Here is a 27,806-nt window from a genome sequence, read left to right as displayed (position 1 = left end):
AAATCAGGTCTAGAAACATAGTCTGTACCGATGTTTGGTGCAGATTATCTGGTAGCGTGAAGGATTACAGAGCTGAATCATCAGGGCCACCCCGATAATTATCAAAGAAGGAGGTTATGTTTTGTTCTGTGTTTGTTTGTTGTTTAGCAAGATTAGGCAGAAAAACGACTTCACGGATTTCCTTGTACTTTGTGGAGGGGTGGAGCATGACCCATGGGGAGGATCAAGGACTTCCTCTTTCTTTAACATTGCAGATCTCCCAAAAAATTGAATCTAGTGAATATATTTGAGATCAGAGAGAAGAATATCTACAAATATTCTCCTATAGTGTGTGATGCAGCCCGATTTCAAATCTGGTCAGGATTCTTAACCTCCTGGAGGCTGAGCACAGATTTAGTTACATTTACTCATATTTTTATCTCTCTCTCTCTCTTTCTCTCTCCCAGCATTCTCCATTTATATTTATTTTAGAATTACCCTCTGGGGACAAATAAATTATTTTTGAATTTTGTTTTTATCCTCTTCGTCTTCCACTTTTCTTTCCACCTCCTCCCTTCCTCCTTTTTCTTCATCCCACTCTTCCTCTTTGCACTCCCTCAAAATATAGCATCTGCTAAAAGTGGAGGACTCAGAATCATCATGTTAACAACAGTAAAACAACCATATTACACCAAACATACTACAAACATCTGTCTCATCTAATCAGCCTGCTTTGCTTGTCTCCCTCTCTCCCTCCACCCCTCACCCTCAGTGGGAGGAGATCAGCGTGATGGACGAGAGGAACACCCCGATGAGGACGTATCAGGTGTGTAACGTCATGGAGGCCAACCAGAACAACTGGCTGAGGACGCGCCACATCAGCCGGGAAGGAGCGCAGCGCGTCTACATCGAGATCAAGTTCACCCTGAGGGACTGTAATAGCCTGCCCGGGGTCCCTGGTACCTGCAAAGAGGTCTGCATCACACACATTGACTTTTCCCTTTACCTCCATGGGTGCTGTTGTGTGGCTGTCTGCTCTCTGAATTTATTCTGAGGGGCAGTAGGTAGCAGTTTTTTCCTATTTATTTCACATCTATAGTAGAGTCGAGTGGAATAAATTCAATATGGAGGAAGACAGTGAAGGTAGAAAGACGACTGCATTCTTCTCATAAAAATCACTTATCCGACTGTGCAGTTCTCTAAGCCTTTAGAATCAAATTGAGTTGAATAATGCAATCAGTCTTTTCTTCACTTCTCAAATATATAATTTAGGAGATACATATTGTAATTATCATGAAAATTAGAAACTAATTAGATCACAAATTTACAAATTATAACAAATTCATCCTGCAGAACCTGCAATGTCTAAATTTGTTTAGGGTGCTTAGCTAATCAGCTAAACCAGCAAATTATCTTTAATGACAAATCTCTGCTTTTTCAATTAAACCTGCACCATTTTCAATCTGATACAATTACCCTGTATTGTTTGCTTTTGCTGCACCAGAAAATGTCGACACTCAAGAGACAAAAAACAAGAGAAGAAAGCAAATCAACGTTAAATTACTGATGATAAGGGAAAGACAGCATTTTGCAGTTTTTGGTCACATATACTGGAAGGCCCAACATTCCAATATGAAACTTTAAATTTAATATAGATGCAGATTTTCATTTGAATTAGAAACAAATTGCAGACACTCATCCATGAATTATTATTTGAGGAATCAATGAAAATTTGATATACATATATTTATATATATTGTATATAAACGCTTAACATTTTACAATGTCAACGAAAGTGAAAAGAAATCCTGGATTTGCTATTTGATCCAAATCTACACTGACATTTAAATGGTTCTTCCCTGAGCCATAATTTTCATGATAATTCATCCTGTAGTTTGTGTGTAATCCTGATAACAACCAAACAAGCAGGCATAACCTGCTTGGTGGAGTTAATAGGACATAAGGTGGTTGTTGTAATTATTGCTTTATACGATATAAATGCTTGTTAATCCACATTACGACACTGCAAAGCAGCACAACTGCATTTTATATATCTTTTTTACTATTTTATCTATGTCTTTTTCGTACAATCCAGACACTTTGATGGCTGATCAATAGATACGTAAACAAGACGAAAAGAGGGAAAGAACGTCACAAGAGAATAACTGCAGAATGAAACAGACGACACCCCAGAGGCCTCTTTTCTGGCTCCTCACACATTTTAACCGGCGCTATATATTTTTTACAGTTCCCCCATTGTCTCATATCAGCCCACTATCACTGCTCCTCTGTATTCATTTCTCTCTCCTTGCACCCTTTTCACTCTCATTACATCTCCAGAATGAGCAGTGGAGATAATAGGAGACAGTATAGAGCTGCGCTTTCATGAAGCTGCAGACAGTCAGTGTTGCTGACCGGCCATCGAGACACAGAGGGGACTGACATTTCAGATTGGAAGAAAACCTTGTTTGAAGTTTCTCGCCTTTATGTGTCTGTGTTACAGTGTGTTATTGACATTTGTAGATTTCTAAAAGGTGATGGACGTTGTGTTTGTCTTGCAGACATTCAACATGTACTACTATGAGTCCAACAATGCCAACCTGTGGTTCATCAAGGAAAGCCAGTATGTCAAGATTGATACCATTGCTGCAGATGAGAGCTTTACACAGGTATGACCCCACACACACACGTACATGTAATGTGTATATGATATGCAAACATACACTCTTACATGCTAACACGTGTACGTTTAATATAGGGCATCACAAAATACATAATAATGAAACTGTGAATTGAGATTGTGGTGTATGTGGTGATATGATCCTAATAACAGAGCTACATTCCAAAAATTAGATATTCATCATTTGCCACAAACCCTTAGAAAATGAATCAGGGTTTGAATGTGGGTTGTATTAAAATGTTGTTATCTTATTCTATTTGCCCGTAAAATTGTCAGGATTTTGAGGACATCATGTGAATACCATCTCTGAGTTTCTAGCAACATTTATCGAACAGCAACTTTTTGGACTGACAATAAATCCAAATGTAAAAGTGCTAAGGTAGAGCGGCTCACATTTACCTAAGGCCTAAGATGTGTAAAATTTTGCCTGCAGGTGGATGTTGGTGACCGCGTCATGAAGCTGAACACGGAGGTGCGCGACATCAGCAACCTGAGCAAAAAGGGGTTTTACCTGGCCTTCCAGGACCTGGGCGCCTGCATCGCTCTGGTCTCTGTCAGGGTCTTCTACAAGAAGTGTCCCCTCACTGTGCTCAACTTGGCCCAGTTCCCTGACACAATAACGGGCGGAGACACGGCGCTGGTAGAGGTCCACGGTGTGTGCGTGAATGCCTCTGAGGAGTTCGAGGCTCCCAAGATGTACTGCAGCGCCGACGGAGGCTGGCTGGTTCCCATCGGGAGATGTGTGTGCAAACCGGGCTTTGAGGAGAACAAGGACGTCTGCCAACGTGAGTGGGGTGGGGGTCCCGCGGACATGTGTGGGATGTATTTGGAAGTGTGGGAATGTTTTTGTGTTTGAAGGAGAGGAAGAGAGAAGGACAACATTAAAGGCAAATGTGCACAGTGCTTGTGTGTGTGTTATGTGAGACTCAGTGTGTGTCATCATGGGTGTCATAACTCCAAGTGACTTTTGCACAGCTCCCAACACTGCCAGGACAGTTCTCACAGAGGAAAGGGTAGGAGTTGCTTTGAGGCATCTCCTCTTCTTTTTCCTGTGTGTGTGTGTGTGTGTGTGTGTGTGTGTGTGTGTGTGTGTGTCAGAACAGAATATTTCATTTTCCCTGCTGAGTGGGGGAAAGCGGTGAGTGTGTGTGTGTGTGTGTGAGAAAGTGCTCATTGACGTGTGTTAGTGTTGTAGCAGGAGAGGAAAAGGTATGCCTTAGGAAGCAGATTATTGAGTCGTAAAACTCCACAGATGGTGTGCGCTGTGTCTGTGTGTGTGTATGCATTTGAGTGAGCAAGCTGTATTAGAATCCCAGTGTCACCTGCCCCTACGGGCTCCCTTCCTTCCCGAAAAGAAAATGGAATCATAGATATTCATCACTGCAAACTTGGAATCGGAGCACATAATGCAATTTCAGTTGTTTTGGAGGAGCAGCAGCCAAGACACCCAGAAAACTTGGCAGTTGGGCCTTGGAGACAAGTGAATAAGAACAAGCTGTACTCTGCAGTTTGCAGACTGGTAATGTGCACAGATTGTGGCAGAACTCCGGCTGCATCTCAATCATGGAGCACAGACTGTGGAGCTACACGTCTGTCTTGTAAAACGACACGCTGCCTTTATATGAGCGGTGATCTCACATGATTCCACGAGTGTGTAGGTCAATGTCACGTTCCCTCTACTGAAACTTTATTTAAAGTGGGTCTGACGCAGCAAAAGCGGTTGACCTCAGTGATCTCCATGACCTCATCAGTCTGCTCCCCGAGTCTTATCACTCCGCGGAGAATGAATACAGCAATGTAAGCGTGTTTCACAAGCCCGCTTTAACTCAATAACACCGTGCTTGTGTGTGTGCATGTGTGCCATAGCCGTGTGGAGAAGTAACGATGAAGTCTTATTGTCAGGCTGAGGTCAGGGGTCAGGGAATATATGTGTCCCTTGTCTAACGAGTTATGGCCACTACAGATGTGTGTGTGTGTGTGTGTGTGTGTGTGTGTGTGTGTGTGTGTGTGTGTGTGTGTGTGTAAAACTGGTCTTCAACACGGGGAGGAAAAGCCAGGATTTGGAATTCACTTCATTTCAAGGCAGATTTTCTGGTGTGGCAATTTACTCTGGAAACAATCAAAAAGCATTTTAATTCCTTTGTGGGGAACTGAAGCTTCTCCGCCGCAGGGTTGTATGCGCCACCTCCTCAATATTAGGAAAAAAACATTTCTGAGGGGTCTTGGGAGGGATTTGCATAGCAATGAGATGGAGAATGTGAAAACATATCTGATATTTGGTTGTTGCGTGTGAAATAATGCCGAACTAACACCTTTGGAAACCAGCTGTCTTCTGATACCTCCACCAGGGAGGTTGTTTTCGCCCCTGTCCATTTGTTTGTTGGTTGGTTTGTTTAATTGTGAGCAAGATTACGGATTACCACGGAACTTGGTGGAGGGATGTGGTTTGGGTCAGGGAAGAACCCATTCAATTTTGGTGTGGATCGAGGAATTTTCTATCACTTTCTCAGATTTTCAGGTGAATCATTTATTCATCTTGATGAAAAAACTATTAAGGGGACAAATTTATATACATGTGTGCTATTTGGTACACCTTGATTGGATTTAAGGGGACTGTTGGGCTCTGCTAGTTAAAACGAACTCCTGCACGTGCCTCTGCTCCCATACTGCTCCCTTCCCTTGTCAAAATTTCACTCAGCCAACTTGAGAAACTGCATCTGTAATCAGCCTGCTGTTAACAAAGACATGAGAGGACACGGAGACGTGCAGCAACCCGGTGCGTTGCGCTTTAATGTGTCCCAGAGAGAACAAGGGCTGGGCTTTTAAAGAGTCTTCTCAGCGCTCTGCGTCGGCTCCAAACAAAAGGTTCCTGCCCTGACACAGGCTGTGGGTCTTCCATAGGGAAAACACACACCGCTAATGCATTTAAATCACCTTCTCCTCTCCCGTTTGCTGTCACACAAAGAGATGAAGGGGTGAGGTGGGGGAGAGAGCTGGAGCAAGGACTGTGGAGGGCATTTGTAATTATTACCATTGTGCAGGTGAACAAGCCTTTCAAGGGATGCCTTGAATTCTCTCTTGTCTCTTGTTCCTTTTGTGCGCGCCTGTTTCCTTCTTTCGTACCGTTTAGCTGCTCTGGCGCTCATTGTTTTCCACGTATAATGTTCTGTGTGAATCTTTTCACAGTGTTTTGGCCTCTCTAGCCTTTTTTTTGTCTCCATGTCGCTCTCCCTCTTTCGTTCCCTCTCTCTCCTCCTCTCTCTGTCTCCCTCTCTCTCTCTCTCTCTCTCTCTCTCTCTTGGTGTGAGGCGCTAATGGAATCATTACTAGCTCTCTGTGTTAGACAAACACCAGACACCTCCAATTACAGCCTTTTTTCCTCGATCTCTGGCTCGCTCTCCCCTCCTCGCTGCTATTTTCTAACCTTGCTCTTGTGTCTGCTTCTATAATGGGACTGTTCTCCACCTCTCTCCCTCCGCGGGCCCCCCTATTTTGCTCCTCACCCATCTCTTCTGATATTGTCTTCCTTTTTCACCTCACCATTTTTCCTTCTGTCCCCCCCCCTCCTTCCCGCCGGCACAGCACTCATCTCCTCTGTCCGCTCTCGTTAAACATTTATGGATCACGGGTTCATCTTTCTCTTTTTCTATTTTCCCAATCCCGTGCTTTCTTCTTGTCCCCTAAAGTGACGGGCACATTGTGTTTATATATGTGTTGATGTACACAGAGAAAGCAGCAGCAGATGATGTGATGGGAAAAAGTGAACAGGAAACGTGGTTTGATTTTGTGAAACACGATCAACAACAAACCACTGTTTGTGGTAGAAGCTACCGATTGTTTTGACAGTGATGGCAAGTTGATGTTTTGTTCTTCATTCGAGATAAGGTGGAAGTTACTGTATGTTTCTCTTATTGTCAGCATATTACAATTGAGTTCCTGTAAAATTATCCTGAAAGAACTACGTAGATCTGACTGCGTAAATGACACATCCATGTAAATCCTTAAAGGTATGCTATACCTTATAATATACCTACTATACCAACTATACAATGAAAAAATTAAAATATGCAAAAGTAGTATAAAATAGAGCTCTTCATTAAATTATAAGTTAATGCAAGTCGAGGTAAGAGGAGGTGAAGCGCATACAGTAGCAGTAGAGTGAAGTGACTGATATAGATAAGTATGATAAATAATATCACTAATATGAATAAATAATATGAATTATATGAATATTGCACAGTGTTTTTTAGTGACTCGACAAATACGATAATAATTAAACAGTGTTTTAACATGACATGATGAACATGATTAATAAATATTGCACAAGATACATGTGATAATATTGCACAGTGGACACTTGTCAGTCTTGGCAAAATAAATGGATGTTTATTTCTTTTTATTTAGCATTATTTATAATAAAGTTTATAGTTAAACTGTAAAATATCAAGCCTTCATTACATGTCTTTGTCTTAAAGGACAAAGACCCCAAAAATTCATATCCATTATAACATGGACACTTGGACTATGTGGCAAAGGACACATACTTGCTTTTTGAATCAACACATTGGCTTTGGTCTTTTCATGGACTTTCTTGAGGTGAGCTCTAAACACACTGTCGCTCCGATGACTGTGACTCTGCTGCTCAATCAAACAAAATCATACTCATCTGCTTTGTCACTGCTGGAGTTGCGTAATCTCTCCCTCTCCCTCATGGCTATTCAAACACATACTCTCTCTCTCTCTGTCACATACATTTGCACACCCTTGTCACTTCTCCTCCATCTCTCTCTTCCCTCCAAGCGGAGGCCTCTGTCTGCGCAGCCAAAGCCCTCCCGCATCGTAAGCTCTTTTGCTTGCTTCCCTCTCTGTGTCTCAGTCTCTTGTGCATTCTGTTTCTGTTCTCCCTCTCTGTCTCCGTCCGCCACCGTTCCTTCTGCCCCCTCCATTTCCACACTGCACTCCCTTGCCCTCTCCCGCTGTCTCTCTGTCTCACAGCTGGTAGAGGATGTAGTGAATTCTTCTTTCAAACCTCTCCTGCTTTAAGCCCCAGAGGTACATGTTGAAGGGCAGGAGTGTGTGTCGGGTGTATGTGAGTGTGTGTGTGTGTATGGCTGTGACTAAGTATGTGGTTGTGTGTGTGTGTGCGTTCTGTCCTTCTCTGTGTGTCTGACAGCACCAATTACTGCCTCAGATGCCGGAGAGATGGAGGAGACGGAGTGGAGAAGGACAGACACCTGTCACCTTAACACAAGTTCTCTTGCTCTCATCTCCTCTCTCTCTCCTTCTCAAGTATATAGGTCAGCATGACATATCTGTCCGTCCGTCCGTCCGCCGGCTCTACCTGTCTAATGGTCTCCTTCTTTCCTTTTCTTCTTATTCATTTGTCTGTTTGATGCTGCCAGTATGAAGCAAGAACTTGTTTTACGAGAGGAACTTTTCAAAGTCAGGCCACACGTTGCTCGAACTGATTCACTTACTCTCCTGCTGCTCTTTTCACTTATCAAATTGGAGTAAAACCAAAGTGTCAATCATTGAGTCGGAAAAACTCCAATGTGCCTCCGATCCGGTGTGAATTGCCTTGTCAGATATGTGTTTATTTACAGACACTACTGGTTACAACTTATAAATACAGTTGTTGAGCATTTGGGGAGCACACATTTGGAGAATCCACTTGGCATTCATCCATTCTCTATACTGATTATCCTTTGAGGGTCGTGAGAGGTTACCAGAAGCCAGCTGTCATTAAGCGAGAGGCAGGATTCACCCTGGACAGGGAGCCAGCAGTCACAGGGCCAACTTTGTTTACTCTCAGACATGAACTGAAGTCTGGATATTCGCCTGAATTTATCCAGACTGTTTGTGAGAGCCCAAATGTCCAAATCTGTTGCTCCCGACAATCTGAGGAGTTTATCCTGCCAACCCCGGGTTAATACTCACAAGAATGTCCAAATGAGCCCATGTGAGAACACAGCAGGAGATTCTCTGGAGGATCGCGAAGTGGGTGCATTCACTGCTTTGATGACATTTCTAGTGGTAAAAAAGGGGAGCCGTACACATCTACTCAGATAAAGATAGGAAGGATCGACTTGGAAAGACAATGAGATTCGAGAGAGAAAAACTTGTGATTTTTACAGTGGAATTTATACATTATGTTCTGCCTCCTGCAAGCTCTGCCAAGATTACCCCTCACCAGAGTTTTTCCTGTTGTTGTGAACGTGTCTGACCTGGGCCTTCTCCTTCTGCGTTGTTCATATGTGAAAGGAAAACTCCGGGGAAAGTCCAGACCCATTATCCAAATCTGTTCACGTCTGAAAGCGACTGTACAGAGACAAACAACCATTCACACCTTCAGACAATTTACAGTTTCAGAAATATTCTTGCTGTGAAGCGACAGTGCTTATCACTGGATCACTGCCCTCCACTTGAACAGTATTTTTCTCTTTCTGGGAAAGCTTGCCCATTAACCAACTATTCTTGATATTATTAAATCAAGTTATATTATAAAGTAAAACAGATTGCACTTTAAGGGGGGGGTTGTGTCAGACTACTTGGCTGGGCACAGTAATGTTTTGGTCTGGTTGCCAGGTTTGGGATCGTTGTGCCTTTGCAGAGATCAAAACCAAATCTGTGCTCATTCTCAAAGCAAGAAGACCTGCCGTCTGCCACAGAATAGCTCCAGTGATGAACTATTTCTTTGAAGCAAAGCCAAGTAACCTTTAAGCCAGGCAAACATCACTTCACACCGCTTCACAGAATCGTACCCTCTCCAAACCTTTTGACTACGACTATGAGATCATAACTTTTGGGAGGGATAGATAAAGCCTGTGCGATCTCATTTTAAGAGAGAAAAAAAACTGTAGCTTGATATTAACATAACATTGCTCAACCTGTAAAGGGTTCAGTTCAGCTTTCTGTCTGCCCAGAGACAAACAGCGATCTGAGGCCTCCTGCTCGACCATTCAGCCGATCCAACCTGGCTCTGACCACAGCGCTACGATAAAAACCTTACTTTGCTTTCACTTGTACAGATATGTGCCAGTTAAATGATACATGTACTATAAGGGCTCAAGATCGTAGATATGCACTGATGAATATAATGAAACAAAGAATATGACCACACAAAAGACTGCGTATACACACACACACACCCACCTAGAAACAATACACTTTATATCTCATAAGAGGATTGCAGTCTCTGTTCATAATGAAAGGCTTGAGCTGGAAACAGATGTAGAAAAGGCTAATCTTTGCACCTGTGAAAGAGCTTTACTCATTTACAGTGTGTGTGTGTGTGTGTGTGTGTGTGTGTGTGTGTGCGTGTGTGCGATGCTGAAAGCTCAGTAGGGAAGCTGCCTTTCTTTATTGCCTCTCCAACACAGAGCTTGATCTCTGCCTCTATCCTTTCAACAAAGGTGTGTGTGTGTGTCAGTGTGTGTGTGTGTTCAGTGGAGGCAGCAGGTAAAGTGAGCATTTTTATGTTGATCACATACAGACTTCTGAAGGTCAAGGGCTCCCTCCTGCATTTAGTATGTTCACTCTCTCTCTCTCGCACACAAACACACACTTCTCTCATTTCTTTGCTCTTCTCTTGGTGGCAGCTCGGGGAGCTTGAGAGCACAAAGGTGTGGGTAAGAAGGAGTGGGCGGTGAACAGAAGGGTTTAGACAGCAAGTTAAGAGACTTTTGTGTGTATACGGTCCTCACAACATGTGCGTGTATGTGTGTGTGAGTTGGTCGGTCCAATGCTGCAGGCATTAGGGCAGTAAGCTGTGGAAGTGTTAGGCAGCGGGGTGTTATTACTAGACAGATGTTCTTAAAGGACAAACGGATAAATGGGCCAAGTAAAGGCCAGTCATCTGTCCCTCTACCTGTCTGTGTGTGTCTGTCGTTCTGCTGCTCTGCTTGTCTGGCTTCCCTCTTCATTCATTTGGATAATGACAGCCACCTTTGCCTTCATTTCTCCTTTATTCGCCTTTATCTCCACTCTCTCATACTCCATCCATTTCCCTCTCCCTCTTTCTCATCTCCTCTCTTTTGTGTTTGAATAAATGACACACAAAATCACAAAGGCTTAGGCGCTCTGGCTATATCCTCAGCACACCATAGTCCCCGTCTACATACCCACACAGCGCTGACCCAGATAATGTCTATTCACGCAAAGCCTCCCAGCAGCTCCCCTCTCACTGTGGCCGATCACTCGCCAGACATAACCTGAGTTGCCAAAAGCCACCTTTGGCGTTTGCACCACTGAAGCATTGGCCACCGTGAAACCCACGGACATCAAGACGGTTTGGGAAGACGGGACCTCATGTAGCTCGGTGGAGTCTGGTGCAGTGGGTTGTGCTGTGTGAACAAACCCGCAGAGAAAACGAGGAAAAAGCAGGCCAAGGACTGAGTAACTGTTAACGCATGTTTCAACTCTTCAACATCTTTATTTAGCACTATTCCCCACAGACAGACGCAGGAGAGAGCTAGGAGAGAGGTGGAGAGGGCAGAGTGTGTCTCCTCTGGGTACAGTTGTCATTAATTGGCTGCGTTTCAGATGCTGTTGTGTTCCAGTTAGTGATAAACACGTGTGCACTCCTGGGAAAGTCGGTATAATCTCAACATTTAGTGTTGGATTCGTGTTGAGTTTTTGCTCCATTCAGGATCAGGAGAGGTGAGTGCGTGAGCCGGAGGAGCGGAGGAGGCGTGCAGGCACAGGAACAGGAAAGCAGCCATTGACCCCTTCCCCTCCGGCCCCTCCCTCTCTTTCTTTCTGGTTTATGGATGGCTTCCAGATGTACGATTGGCCTGTCAGACTGATTGGGCCGCTGTTGCATAGTTATTATGTTACTGCTCAGCTACAAACACGATGCACGGATATAGTCACAGTCAAAGTCCACTTTGTTGCTGCTTTCATTTGCCGACCCGCTGCACTATTATTCTAAAGCCAAGGGGAACGTTTCAGAAAATGTGAATAAACGAGGTTACACGGAGCCTGATGAGTGATGCAACAGATTGTTTTTTTTATAAAAATATGTTGATTTAGACCAGTTGCTGCAGTATTTCAGGTATAAATTGAATATTTGTATGATAGCTGCAGAGACATGAGGCAAAGATGAGATGAAAGAGACAGGAGCAGGTTGGTGCTCTGCACATTACAGGAATTTAGATATTGTATTTTAGCGTGTTTAGTTAGTAAACCACATGATCAACATGGTCAGCAGGTGAAGCTGACTGCAGAAGCAATTACAGCACTTTAGTACCCTTAGCATCCAACTGATTCAATATGTGTAGGAAAAAAAGAAATCCTCCGTCTCACAATCATAAATATTACATTCTGCACACAAACATCCAGCACAGATCTTCACATCCTGTTTGACTTTCAAAGGATATAATTATCTGCAAATTCCTTTAAGAAGAAACACAAATGTTGGTATATAGTGAAATAAATAAAAAATAAATCAGCTTAGAACTCGCAGAAAAAAGATGCTGCTTAGAACTCCTGAACTAGCCTGGGATTATTCAAATGTCAAATGAGGACAAAGATAACATGTCGCAGACGACTAACATCATCACTGAGGTCCGTGAGTGTCACTGCGTCTTAAAGCTGCTTCATGAGAACATCTGCCCATAGATCGAATTGTTTGGTCGATATTTATTTGATGAAAAGCTTGTGTGGTCCCAAGCATTTTTATGGAGAGCACTAAAGGAAAACAAAAGGAACGTGCAGTGGCAATTTTCCCAAGAGGGGACTCCTCTGTATGTGACAACCTTGATTTCCTACGTTGCGCTGAATGGGCGCTGTATCTGTCAGGTGGGAGATGGCACTTGAGGACACCTATTGAGGAATGCGTGCAGATCTGTTTTGACATGACTCTGAGCGGGGCAGCGATCTCCAGCATTCTCTTTCTTAGCGTTTCCTTTGTGCGTTGTGTGTTTGTTCTTTATAAAACTGACTACGACGCGGCTGTGAGCTTCTCCTGCGAACTCACAACACAATGATGAAGTTGATCACTGTACGCTGAGATTAATGACAACGCAAATAGACAAAATCTCTGTGTGTGAGTGTGTGTGTGCGCGTGAGTGACATAGAGAAAAAAGGCATGGGGCTCTCCTATCCAACTCCGCCTGTGAGAATGAATTATTGAGAGTGATGAACTGAAAATAACGTGGCTGAGGAAAGGCGGTGCAGCGCTCCTCCTACACACACTTTGTTGGTCACGGGGCCGGCCGATGCGGGCACGTTTACTGGTGTGTGTGGCACAAAGTGTGTATACGTGTGTGTGTGTGTGTGTGCTGGAGTGTATCTGGGGACAGACACGGATCTGAAGGGAGGGTGATTATAGTGTGTTAAAACTCTGCAGATTGGGTTTTAAGGAAGCTGTTTAAGATATATGTGTCTAGAGAGAGCGACAGTGTGTGTGCACTTATAAAGAAAGATAAAAGCTGTGTGTGTGTATGCTTTTGCTTTGTATTTTGGTGTGGCTGGTTATATTCAAAAGTAGATGGTGGATCTTTGTATTCTTTTGGCCTTTTGTCTTGATGGCAAAATAGACAGAAGAATTAGTCATTCAGTCTGTGCAGCTAACTCCCAACAGACTCCTTCTATAGGCCTGTCATGGTATTTCTCTCTCTCCCTGTCTGTCTTTCTGTCCCTCGCCCATGACCCCGTTCACACAGAACACACACATGCACCTGGTATCTATTTAATTTGTTTTTAGACTGCAGTATAACAACACTGGCTCAAAATTAGTGAGCCATCAACTTGAATTACCACTATAGAGAAGTGTGTGTCTGTGTAGATGTGTATTTGCTTTAATTCCACTGAAATTGAGAAATCTATCCCTGTGACTTTTTTTTTTTTTTTGGAGGGGTTTGTGTATGTGTGTGTGTGCCTGTCAGCGAGAGAGTAAATATTTGTGCAGGGGCTCTGCAGAAGGTCAGGGTCAATGTATGACAGACAGCCTACTGGGAAATAAGACACACATACAAAGAGAGACTCTCTCTCTCTCTCTCACACACACACACACACACACACACACACACACACACACAAATAAAGTAGGGATGGTCAGAGAGAGAACGAGAGAGATACACACAGAAAGAGGACAGAGTCAGAAAAATAGAACTAGACACAGATGGGGGACGGGGACGGAGACAGACAGAGAGAAAAACAGCAAGACAGAGAAAGACAGAGAAGGACAGAATGAGGGGGAGGGGGGGCGTGTCGTCCCATAGTTCTCCTTGGCTGCTCTCAGTAATTGGCTGGTATCCCGAGAACAGAGAGTAGATCAGAGAGCAGCCAGAGTGTACTCATGTGCTTCATGTACTGGACATCACAAACCAATTCATATCCGGTCTGACCGTGTGTGTGTGTGTGTGTGTGTGTGTGTGTGTGTGTGTGTGTGTGTGTGTGTGTGTGTGTGTGTGTGTGTGTGTGCCGGTCAGAGAAGTCATAAGATACCATAAACACAGTGAGGTTCTGTCCTGAGATGTCAATCACGGAGGCCTACGTCTTCCGTGTGGACACAGCTTGTATCTCTCATCCACTCTGCAGCCAAGTGATCCTGCTTCTCACTCTCTACAATAAGGCTCTTTCAGGCAGAAATCTTTACAGGGTCTGTTTTTACAGAATACATCACAGTTTTTGACACTGTCGAAAATCACTTTTGATTTGAAAGATTGCAAATTTATGGGCTTATCTGAAAAGCTGGTGTTGTAAACTCAACTCTGAAATAACAAGACAGGAGTTCAGGTGTGCAACCGCAAAGTTTTAAAATAAATATCCACTCTTTCAATGCTCTAGTTTCAACATTTCAGAACTTTTTTCCAACTTACGTGCTCCAGTTTTCAAATGACAATTTACAAGGTTTCAAACCTGGGAAACAAACTGAGGCACAGCGGAAGAACAGTGAGAAATTTGAAACGTGTTGGAGAAACACTGCAAAAGCAATGCTGCAGTTTTGAAGAAGAAAAACTCAAGTACAAAATATTGTTTGCAGAGATTTAAAATTATTTTCTTCCTATTAAAACATTAGTTTCAATAATACAAAACCTTGTTTATTATTTCAAGCTTCCAAACGCAGAGTTTCAACCTTTCAAAGCCATTTTTTCAGTTTCAGAATATGATTTGATATTTATCCCATAGATATCACTGTTTCTTGCTTTATCTCGAATATGATGACTAGCAGTCGATGAACTAGGGTAAAATAACCACCAGGCCATGATTCAATCATTTGATAATGCGCAGACACAAACACAAAACAATGTAATTTTAAAAAGCTAGTAATTAAAATTCTTTCAGCTAAATAATAACCACCTTTCATTTGACAATACATGTCATCACTGATAATCATTTCTGGCAGGCTATGTCAACACATGGAACAAATCTGCACAAATATTAATGAAATATTCTGAGCATGTGATATTAACTGTAATAATACAGTTAAATACCTATACATGCCTTTAATTGTTCAGGAGGCAGTGTGGTCCATAGCTTCCTTACCTGGTATAAACTATACTTCACTGCCCTTAAATGACAGAAATGCAATTCTAGTGGAAATAGGGAATCTTTAATTATTTCATCTTTACAGACATTGGAATCAGTTGTTAAATTTAAGTAAGTTGACGTTTGGTTGTATTCCACTGAATCTCTTTGGAAGGCAGACGCCCAAAGTGCTGACGTTCTGTACCAGTGAGCACCAACTCAATTGCAGCACTGAAAATCATGAATACTGTTTGTTCCCAGTAGATTGGTGTCTATTATAATCAAATTGCATTTGCAAACTTGCATTTACAACACACAATATGGCAAGAAGCCCTTCAGTGCAATTTAAATGGTTGTTTTAGCAATAATTTTAACATTCACATTTTCTATTTAATTCTAAATACTTTCATTTACATGACTTTGTCATTTGTCTTTGAGTGAAACATCAGTTCAATCCTCTGGGGTATAAGCATTGGGAAATAATTATGTAACAGATATGGTTGGTTGACTTTTATGTCAAGTGTCCCCTAAAAATGTGCTAAAACAAAAGATTGACATGATTTATTTCAGAGTTTTGTTGATGGTTCCAGTTTGTTGTGTATTGGTCGGATGGTTGCAGCATCCTTGCAAACTCGAGAGTTACACACTATTTTTACAGGATAGAAGGTGTGCGTGTACGTGTGTGTGTGTGTGTGTGTGTGTGTGTGTGTGTGTGTGTGTGTGTGTGTGTGTGTGTGTGTGTGTGCACGCGCGTCACAGGATTAGTAGTTATGGTGAATATTATGGTGTTAAAGGTTGTTATGAACTCCGATTAGGGATTAGAGGATCTCAGCAGGGGGCTGGAGCCCGGTGCTGACATCTCTATTCCTCACAAACATACGCACGCACACACGCACACACACACACACACACACACACAAATGCATTTCATACTTTGCTCTCTACAAAAAGATCCTCACCACACACACACACCACCACATTACTTCCACTTATTAAGAAGGGATATTGTTGGCGACACAAACACTCTCAGATGATAAAGTCTCATGTCCTGTTCACACACCAATATTCAGTAAAGCACCATATAACACACAATGACTTGTTCGTACCTAGATGTGTGTTTTCTTTTTACTTGGCACATACGTTTGTTCAGCATGAAAACATGTCAATTCGACCAAAAGCATGTTTCACGGGCATGTACACACAAGTACAAACACACAAGTAAAAACACACACACACATACGTTGTGCGTATGCAACCCCGGTGGCCGTAAAGGACGTCACATTCAATCTCGTCAGATTTCTCCAGTGACGCTTGATGTATCAATTTTTAAGTAGTTGGCCTCAACTAACACTAACACACACACACGCACGCACGCACGCACACACACACACACGCACGCACGCACGCACGCACGCACGCACGCATACTCACACTCAAACAAGCCGCTCTGTGCTCCTGGAGCTGTGGCACTCGAGGGGTACTAGAAGGGTTCCATCTTGAAAGCCTGTTGCCATGGTGACCATTATGGAGCTCATCTCCCCTGGGCCAGCAAGCTTTACACAACTTCCCTCTAAGAAGGACACACACGTGCATACACACACAAACTTTCACCCTCACGGTATACCACCCGCACCCATCCACAAACATAAACACAAACACACACACACACACACGAGTTGTCTCCTCTTTCTGCCCTTTATGGTAAAGCCGAAGGGGAGCCAATGTTTGACCTGGACCAAGTGTGGCAGAAAGCAAGAGAACAAAACAATCAGTAGAAGAACCAGAAAGAATGTTTTAAAGACATGTGGAGCAGAAGACAAAGTTCACAGCGAAAGTCCAAGGAAATGTTGGTTTCAGAGAAGTGCAGCTGTTGCAGATGTTGTGTAAGCATGCAGCTGTCTGGCTGAATATATTTAAAACTTCAACTGAGAATGTGATGTTTGTGTTTCTATGTGCGTGCACTCGTGTGAGAATCTGCACAGGCCTTTTCTCATGCAAAGGGAAAATGCATTCCCTGAGCTGAACCCTGTACAGTCAGCAGCTTCTGTCATTTATACAAGCAGCTCCAAAATGTTATTTAGGGGGATGTAACCTTTCAGTCACACGTACACGCAGCTCATCACAGGACATGCTACAGATTTCACAACAGCGTGATTTCGTAGTGTACGCCAATATGAAACATCACACTCTTTTCGTACCATACCTATAGATGACCCCTTATTTGAATTAGCGTAAAGGCTGCATTTGTAAGTAGGTGCCTGCTTGTGTGTGTGTGTGTGTGTGTGTGTGTGTGTCCATGTGTGTAGGAGACATTGTGTTCCTCCCATTGCAGTTAATTTTGGCCCACTTCTCTGGAGAGGTTTGTTCTAACACATCACATTCATTTCATGCTATGTAATTAATCCTAGCTGATGAAAGAAAGTGAGAAAGAGAAGTGCGTATAACAATCTGTCAGTCATTTCAGAACGTTGGAGGAGTCGACCATAATTTTGATCATCGTCAAACTAATGAAATATGGAAAAAAATTCTGAGTTTCAGAAATGTGACAATATGCGGCTCTTGCTTGTTTTTTGTCCCAGAAATCCTCAGCTTTGCAGTGTTGGTGTATATAATATAACCAGAAGCAGCACTGAGAATAGCAATGAGGCAGAAGATGCATATAAACCCCAAAATCTGGTGAAAATTCCTTCTGTGTTCATCAGTACGACGTACCCCTTACATAACATTTGACCCACTGTTAATATACATATAGGGATTAGTAGTGCTTTAAGCAGATATCCTTGTAGTTTGGGAAATGATTATGGGCTTATTTAATTATTGTGAGTCATTTTATAAATGGTTAAAGAATATAATCAGTTGTTGCGACACTGAAAACAACAGAAAAGACTAGAAATAGAGCAGCAGTCAGTCATCTCCGAGTGTACAGCGTTTCCCCATAGGAGACAGTTGGGCTGTTCCCTTCTCAATCAGTGCGTGGTGACTGAGGGTGTGTCTTGAGTAGCAGTACTATATCATATCTAAGAGCTATCGATTGGCATAAATACACTGAGTCTCTCTGGTGACCGGATGAATATTTAATAAGACACTGGATCTGAGGCCACTCTTTGTCTTTAGAAGAAACACATGCACTCACATCTCACACATTCACACACACACCCTACACAGTCAACTGTTACACTGAAGATGATGCAAATTTAGAGTTAGCTCACAATTTTACAACGTACAGGAGCTTTTGCGACTAAACTTTTCCTCTCCTCTGTGAGTGTATGTTTATGTGAGCACTGTCTCACTTCCTCAGCCTTCTTGTCCCTTTTTCATATCTACGGTAAATCATTAATCATAAGGGAACCAAGTCAAGTAACACATTTCCCATGGGGCAGACACTGGGAGTAGCTCGAGAGAGAAAAAAGGGCTAGAAAAGTGGGAGAGAGAGCGAAGGAGAGAAGGGGGAAAGGGGGGACTTTGAGAGAGAAAGAAAAACTGGAGTGAGAACGAGGTGGAAAAGCAGAGTGGAAAACAGAAGAACAAGAGAAGGAAGCTCCACTCGGGGAGGCCAAGCTCCCATTCTTGAACAAAGTTTTTTGATTGGGCAGTTGTTCGGACGCCAGGCCTGGCATGGGGCGTCCTGTCTGTCCTCTCAGCACCGGGGTCCTTTGTGCCTCTGTGGCAGGCCTGCACCCAGCGCCAGGACTCTCCGGATGAAATGTCTCCGGAGAAAAGCTGCTTTTTTTCCACCCTGCTCGCACAACCCAGCCAAGAGAAACACACACACACACACACACACACACACACACACACACACACACACACACACACACACACACACACACACACACACACACACACACACACACACACACACACACACACACACACACCAGCACAACACATAGGCACCCATTACCTTGGAAGTTGACAGCAAGGAGAAAAGAGAGCACAAACCCTTTGAGAATTACCACTCCCTTTTCTTTCTTTCTTTCTTTCTTTCCTTCCTTTCTTTCTTTCTCTCTATTTCACACCTACACACACTCATTCCTTTTCCAGTGTTCTCTCAAGTCTTTTGGGGATTGTGCTAGTGGACTTTGCTCCCCGATGATGAATGATTTTCCTAAAAATACTGTCTGTATGCAAGCGAGTGAGCACAGCGTCCAGGTGGAGCAACTTACCTCCACAGTGAGAAATCACACTACTTTTAGGCCACTTTTAAAATTCCTCTACCTGCAGGTTAACCACAGCGTTGAGAAGGCGTGTGTAAGTGTGTGTGTGTGTGCGAGTGTAATAATTTACAGCCTTTCTGGGACGAGTGACATGTAGCTTGATTAAATCCGTGACCTTCACCACCCGCGCAAGCAATCAGCAAGCAAACACACACACGTTCACTCAAAAACACCCGTTCACTCCGTCACGCACACACACACGCCGCATACTTAACACCTTCTCACACACGGGCGCTCAGCATACCAACATGCAATCAGCACCTGGTGGGTTGTATCGCATCATTGATCCAATCGATTCACAAAATACAGGCACACACACACACACAAAGCTATCGGATTGTATTTGAGACACCCTCATTTCCCTTACATGGGGTTTGTACACTGGAATACTATTTACCACTGTGGCAGAGAAGGCTTGCGAGGATGGGAATACCAGGCAGCCTATGAATGTATAAATAAATACTCCCGTAATCTATATTCAGATTACTAAAGGGAAAGTCAGGAATTCCATTTTACTGCCTTGGATTCAAAAGGGAAATCATTCAAGTCCCCAGTCTATTTCCACATGCTGCTGCTTTTGAGCACTTGCACGGTTTTCCCTCCCCAGTTTTATGACTCCACATAATGACTAATATTCAGCCTGTGAAACAGCCATAGCAATACTCATATTATGCTACTGTGACTATTGGTGTGAGTGCAGCTGTGTATTGTTTTGTTCCCCTGGTTGCCCGAAGATCTAAGTCTTATATAACAGAACTGGCAGTTGATCTGCAGTTGCACTTTGTTATTACACGGTACGACCCTGTGGTTATACGGGCCTTCAGCCTGATGTATCTCTAATGTCACGATATATCAAATCAGACTATTTTTTTTCTTCTTCTTTGCCATGGGTGCTGCACGGCACATCTTATGACCTATCAGTATCTGTTGTGTCCTTGTTGTGTCATAACTCCTCGTGTCGTTGTGGTATTTTTGGACATTTTGTACCTTTTTCAAGTTTCTGTTTTCCCTTGTACTCTTCTGAATCCTTTACAACTTTTTTTGACAACATGAAAACATGAAGACAATACTCAAACAAAGTCAGCTGGGACAAAAAAAACAGACCAGTGAGATGATCAAACTATGGTACGGTAAACGATAATTAAACCACCTGAGATGTCTGTATGCACAACTACAGGGGTTACGATGTGTAGAAGTTGAAGAAGGAACTCTGTCTGTAACCTGTGATGGCTGTTTTTAACGGGCAGTCTGGGTAATAATTTCCCCGTTTGCCCTCTTTTAGTGAAGTCTGGAAAACCCTGAGCATTTGTTTAAATCCTCTCAGATTATGTGATTTCCTGTGTTTCTTGTCTCCTGACATTGTTTTTGGCAATGTTGCCGGGTTCCAAACACTCAATGATTACTTTGGCAAGTGTAATGTCATGGGAACCAACGTAAATGATGGCCCAAACTACAAAAACAAGAGCCGACTTGTAATAAACTGGAATTATCCCTAAAAGCATTTGTGACCATGTGGGGATTTCTGGCACAACTTCACTTCTCCTCTTATAAGGTGTATAGAGAGGGGGGAAGTATTAAAGAAAACTTTTGCTTTTAGCTTCTGGCCTTCATCATCATCATGAAATATATTACAAAGAACATTTAGATGGTATTTTACATGTGTAACCCTTTAGAGCATTTAGCAGCAGTTTACTCTGTCTGGAACACTTTAAAAACTTTCAAAAGTCTCGTTGATGATTATGACCTGGCACGTGCGGCTGCATTATCGCATCGTCTAACCTCTCGATTGTCTGTCTCCTTGTTCAGCATGCAGACCTGGTACCTACAAAGCATCAGCCACGGACGCCTACTGCACCAAATGCCCTCCTCACAGCTCGTCCCCGCAGGAACAAGCAGTGGAGTGTGTTTGTGAGAAAAGCTTCTACCGAGCTGAGACCGACCCACGCTCGATGGCCTGCACACGTGAGTTGGATGGAATGAGACACACGGGCAATAACTCAAACACATGTAAATCATATTGGACACAAACGCAGTCATTAAAAAAGATGGAGACAGATTTCCGGCCTACATGCTGCATACACAGTTAAATATTTGCATTTGGATGTTTACATTTCATGTTGTACAATGGCTTACAGTTACAATGATTGGATTACATTTCATTTGATTAGTCTGCGGTGTGTTCCTCGAAGAATTTACATTGCGTGGCTGTTTTTCATTTATTTATTTATAATCCTTCCATGTGCTCCTTCGTCTGCTATTGGATTACTAAGCACTAGATATACAGACATATATATGACACACACACACACATCCATGTCTGCCAGTTGTGTGGTTACGGCACACAGATATGTCAGATGAGAAAACTGATATGGGTGATTCTCATTCTCTGTCTTCCTCTCGTGCACACACACACACACACACACACACACACACACACACACACACACACACACACACACACACAACACCAATGACTGTATATAAAGATTGACATAACATAACAAAACATCTCAATCACCGCTTGTTTGGCTGGCTGCAGTAAATGCCATATAACCTGCTCCCTCCCTGTTCAAATTACATCACCAGCGCAAAAACAGCAGCGGTTGTACCAAGGATATTTCGCCTGGAGGAAGTGGAGACACATTGCACAACACAAACTTACACAAACAAAGAGCCAGGGGGATCAGAGCACATCCTCACGAACGTAGACGAAGGAGAATAGAAAAGGAGTAGGAGGAAAGATGGAGCGAAAAGGCAGAGGCAGAAAGAGATGGATCTAGGTAGACTGAGAGGGATGTGGGGGGGAAAGGACAGTGACAGGTGGGAGAGAGAGAGAGAGAGAGAGAGAGAGACTGAACTGAAAAAATACAGAAGACCTCTCACACGCACACACACATGCACACACATACCCAAACCCATTATCAGGTTATGGTAGATTACACGCATTAATCAGTGCAGCAGGTGAGATGTGACAGGTATTATCAGCTGGAAATGAGTAAGGGTTTGTTCAAATATGTATGGGCGCACACGCACACACATGCTCTCTTGACTGGTGAAGAGCACTGAGCGGGATGGAGGGGAGAAAATGAGGAGAGCGGGTGAAAGACATGGAGAATGACACTCAAGACCCAGTCAGTGAATAGAACAGTGGGGGTAAATAGTGGACTATCGGAGGGATATAATTTAAATGTCATAAAAGGGCCGATCAGTAGAAACGATGATGATGGACAGTTAGGTGTGGCCCAGGGCAGTGGGAGGGTATGGTTAAGAAAAAGACAGAATTAGCAGGCTCAGTCAGCACATCCTTTCAGCTGATTTATGACCGACAGCCTCAATTATCCCCAGCATGGCCTCGATCCCCGATGCCCACGCTCAGCCATCCCCCATCACTACCCGCTCCTCAGAGGCGTTTTGCCGCTGGGAGGGCTAATCGGAAAGGTCTCAGGCCCTGCCGGCAGGCCCCCTGGGGCTCACTGCTTAGCCGAGGCCTGATGAGATGTCAGGCTGAATGGGCAACTATAAGGCCAAATTTCCATATGGTTGAGATGTCTGCACCCTTACTGCCCTGTGAGCAACCACAATCAGCGATTTCCTTGCCTCATACAATAAGAAGGACGTGGTAAACACTTACCTCGATGGTGTGTTGGAGGTTTGTGGTTTGCTCAAGCTGACAATCTTGGTAATATGTAAAACTGATCTGCCAATGAAAAAGCACAGAGAAGACCCAGATGTAGACTTACCAGTGGTTGCACAATCTGTTAAATCTGTGAAACTACAGCACTGTGTAAATTAAAACAGAATAAACACACGCACAGGCCGCTAATTCATTTGAACAGGATCTTTGTTGTTGCCAGCGTAGAGGACCCACGGCAAGAAAAACTCAGGGTGATCCTCTTTGATTCATGTTAACACACGCACGCTACCCTGTGATCTGTCCCATTTCATTTTGTCTCGCGTCTTTTATTTGAAATACGCACAATAAAATAACACATACATACATTCACATCCACGAGGGTGAGCACAGGGCTTAGAATTAAGTGTTCACATAAAAGAGTGGTATTCTCAGGTTTACTTGGAGACTAAATACTTCTTCAGTCCTATTTTAAACACTCTAGACTTTTTAAATTTATGTATCAATGTTAACAGACTTCATCTGAATGTCTAATATATGTAAAATAAAAGAACATTTGAGAACTTGCCTGAAAATGATTACTGACGCACTTTTGGGTCTCCGACTCTACGCTACACTAATCATTCCAGCGGAGGTTGAGAGCAATATTAACTACTCTAAATCATAAAATGTACCTGACTCATGAGAAAACGACTCAGAGCACTTTCAATAGATCATTGTCCACTCGCTATTTATTGTCTGCAGTGCAGCGCCCAAAGAGTATCAGTTACATTCACATGGTGAAAAAACCCCCTGCAGTCTGGAGTCTGCTATTTAACATCACATGAAGTCTCTCTGAAGATGAATTCAAAGTTTGGAATTGTAATATATCGTCATAGTGTCACGTTTACAATCAGCCAGACTCTTCTAATCACTGTCTGTTCCATTAATCGAGCGCTAAGTGTCCACCCTCTGGCTGGAGTCTGTTAATTTATTTCTAATTCAATCAATGTGAATTCTGTTTTAAATAGAAACTGCTATTAAATCGCTAATGAACATGAAGACAATGCACGTTTAGAGAATGTACATTTGGGGGGAAAAAAATAATATCCATCAGTAATTAATTAATGAGTTGGCACTGGTAAGGAGTGGTGCAGTAGCTAAGGTTGTTCCAGATGCATACTGGGACAGCTTTGTTTTAGTGGGCACAGCTCGCCATATGTTCATATCACTTTTCAAAGCACCTGATTTAATTTGCAGCATTAAAGGTACCATGTGGAGTTTTTGACCAGTAGTAGTGCTGTTGAGCAATTTAAGGGTGGAAAAAAAATTGTATTAAGTCTTTTATGGCTCCAGGGAAAGCTGCATGGAATCTGACAAATGGCCTGAAGCAATATCGCTTGAGTCAGCATAGATTGGCCTGAAACTGACCTCTTACCAGACCTCTGTGGCCTGCTCTTCATCTCTGCCTCAGGCGAGTGGCTCAAGGCTACAAAACACACCTGACTGTGAGCAAACTGTCAGCACTCGAGCTGCAGGATGTCAAATCAAAAAAAAAAAAAATCGCTGGTTCTCTGATTCTCAGCTTTTATCCTTTTTTAATATCTTTCTTTCTAACGTGAGTCTGAACGTGTTATAGGGCTGAACTGCCGAATCAGTGGAGTACACTTTTTAAATATGTTTATTACGAATATGCACAACAGCTTATTTAGTTAAATAGTTTTATGTAAAAATAACAAAATTACAACTTCAGAGAAATAAACCTTTGTCCTGTTTCTTACCTCAGGTCCCCCGTCTGCTCCAGAGAACCCAATTTCCACGGTGAACGAGACCTGCGTGACTCTGGAGTGGTCGCCGCCCAGAGACACAGGAGGCCGAGGGGACATCACCTACAGCCTGCACTGCAGGAAGTGCTCTGGCGATGGCAAAAAGTGTGCTCCGTGTGGTAGTAGTGTCCATTTTGTCCCCAGGCAGTTTGGTCTCTCCTCAGCCATGGTGCTGGTCACTGACCTGCAGCCGGACTCCAACTACACCTTCACTGTTGAGAGCCAGAATGGAGTGTCAGATTTAAGTCCAACTCCAAGAGGAACAGTCGTCATCAATGTCACCACGTCACAAACAGGTGAGAACATACACACATGTACTGGGGTAATGGCTCTCCCCAAAAAATTACTAAATGTGCAAAAAGACGGAATTCACACAGACTGATGGTTCCTTCATAATATTATTTTCATGTGTTGCAGGGTATTTTCAGATTAGATTGCAGGAATAATATTTTCCTTCAGGATTTCAGTGATATCTGTCTTTAAAGGGCGATAAGAAAATAAAATCCTCTGGGGAAGAACATACTCATCAGCTTGGACTGGGAATTTGGGGGAAAAGGGAATGGTGTATTTTTTAAAAATCGCTTCCTGATTGCAGTGTCCTGACAGATCAGGCTTTTACATGGCAACTGTAAAATTACTGCTGTGCTGCATCACTCTGATAGCACAAAATGACACCTCTGCACCTCTGGCTGCACATATATAATCATATGTGCATCCCTCACAGTATGGAAGTGAGGGAAATTGGTGCAAGAGAAGTGCATATGACAGGGTGGTGGTAGCTAATAGGCCTCTCACTACGAATGTGTGTGTGTAATAACTAGAAGGGGGGAGGTGAAAGGGGTGTAGGAGGTTGTTAACCTCATTAAGATCCCCACATGTCAAAAGTGCTGCTCTCCACCACAGCACAACACACACATACATGTACATTTACACAAACACATGAAAGACACACAATTTCATCCCACTCGAGCATGTGCTCTGATGTGGGAGGCTTGGGTAGGAAGTCACAGGGCTTTGGATTTGCGCATTAATAACACGAGCAGATCACACACAAGGCACACGCATGTCACACATACACACATCGTAGAAATACTGTAATCACACATGTATAAAACACCTCGTGAGCGCTCTCATTAGCGGAATGACGCATTTCAAATATGAGCCGTTTGACTCATTATAGCACAGAGGGTATCCATCTCTCCCCTCGCCCTCACAGCCTGTGCTCTCTCGCTCTCTTTCTCTCCCTCTATTCATGCTTTTTCTTTCACATCTCGTTGAACTTTCCGTTCGCTCTTTGTCGCTCATGTTTTCACCCTCTTTTACCTTTTGTTTCCCTTCAGTGAGCGTAGTGCTGAAGGAGAGGCGGAGCAAGGACAGCGTGACTTTGGCCTGGCAGGGGCCAGAGAGGCCCAACGGGGCAATAGTAGAGTATGAGGTCATCTATTACGAGAAGGTGAGAAAGACCCACGCACAGTCACACACACACACACACACACACACGTTTAAAGAGGCACTCCAATAATTTCAAGCATGATACGATCAAAGTGAACAGAAAGCCTGCATTACAGACCTGAGGTGAGGAGTGTATGGGTGTTTACCAGGCACGAAGCTGTTACCCTTCGTGACTGGTCGGAAAGATGTTATCAGTTTGGGTTATGGGAATTGTAGGATCCATCATTTCTGCAGCTTGAACTACACATTAAATAAAGGTAATTTGAAGGTTATTTAAAATGCTTTCCTTCTCCTCATCTAGATGTCATATTGGATATTGGTTTAGTCTGAGGGTGTGTCTCTCTCTCTCTCTCTCTTCTCTCTCTTTTCTCCAATCTCTTTATCTCTCTATCTCCATCACCTTCTCCCTCACATGTCCCCTACTGCTCACACCAAGCCAATTAACCACACATCTGTCGAACCAGCCTCGTAAAACACGGCCAAGGTGATGAAATTAAGCGTGTGTGTGCGTGTGTGTTAGCAGGCATTAGCCGTAAAATAGTGTTAATCCGTGTTGTAGAGTGTCTTCCATTAGGTAGAGTATCAGCCTCTCTGCAGGGGATCAGCTTACTGACAGACACACTTATTCTTTATTCATCCTCCTACCGACACACACATATTTTGTAAGTGCATGCGCACGCACCTACAAGGTAATCGAGGAATGAAGCATAGTGGGACTTGAGTAACTGCATATTGGCCCCAAGTGCAGAGAGGATAAGATTTGGGACTTGGCAGATGCTCATGTGTAAATGCGACCAAATGGTCCAGTGATGAACAAATGAAAACTTGTGAGGTGTATTTGGCCCCGGGAGACATTTAGATTCAACAGTTTGAAGTTTCTATTATTTTCAGACAGCACTGTCTCTGGATACCACAGTCCATTCCTCTTTTTATAACCCTTCAGAGTATATCTATAATCTCAGCCCTTTTTCACCCACGGTCGTTTTATTTCTCAGACACTAAATATTATCTATGAAACTAAGTATTTAATTATCTCCTCCTTTCGCTCTTTTCTCTGCTTCAGAATCAGCGGGAGCAGAACTATACGGTTTTGAAGACTCGCTCCAACATGATGACAGTGGACGGGCTGAAGCCAGGGACCACCTACGTGTTCAGGGTCAGGGCTCGAACCGACGGAGGCTACGGGAGCTACGGTGGAGAGATCGAATTGGAAACCAGCCACGAAGGTAAAGGGATGAACAAAAACATATTTCTCTTTTGTTTGATATATATCTTATTGTTTTGGCGAAGAGTATTACCATGTTACATCAACTGCAGTCAGAGCCTGATTCATCGTCCTGCAATTTAAATCAATCCTCTGCTTGGTTGTGAAATAGCAATAGTATCTGAATGCTGAAAATCCTCCCTGAATACATATCAGGTAAAAGGAGACAACCCAATTTCATAACAAAGGAAAAATAATCTGTCTGCACCCGTCACAAATCATGGTCACAGACATCTGATATATTCTGCTGCCATTTGGTGGATTGGTTTTAACTTGACTGGTTTGCCCGGGCGACTTACATTTTAAG

General features: G+C 43.2%; 1 protein-coding gene across 1 annotated transcript in view; it reads left to right on the top strand.

Moving 5' to 3' along the window:
• Positions 1-27,806, top strand: part of epha4b (eph receptor A4b) — an 86,519-nt gene that overhangs the window by 22,132 nt on the left and 36,581 nt on the right. Inside the window, exons 3-9 of the mRNA XM_035170594.2 lie at positions 752-952; positions 2,541-2,648; positions 3,093-3,444; positions 21,154-21,309; positions 24,744-25,079; positions 26,124-26,236; positions 27,299-27,461. Coding sequence (XP_035026485.1) covers positions 752-952; positions 2,541-2,648; positions 3,093-3,444; positions 21,154-21,309; positions 24,744-25,079; positions 26,124-26,236; positions 27,299-27,461 — 1,429 coding nt within the window. The remainder of the gene's footprint in view (positions 1-751; positions 953-2,540; positions 2,649-3,092; positions 3,445-21,153; positions 21,310-24,743; positions 25,080-26,123; positions 26,237-27,298; positions 27,462-27,806) is intronic.

The sequence above is a fragment of the Hippoglossus stenolepis genome, chromosome 11, assembly GCF_022539355.2.
Source record: "Hippoglossus stenolepis isolate QCI-W04-F060 chromosome 11, HSTE1.2, whole genome shotgun sequence".
Lineage (NCBI taxonomy): Eukaryota > Metazoa > Chordata > Actinopteri > Pleuronectiformes > Pleuronectidae > Hippoglossus > Hippoglossus stenolepis.
Note: the sequence above shows the minus strand (reverse complement) of the source record. Positions and strands in the feature narration are given on the sequence as shown.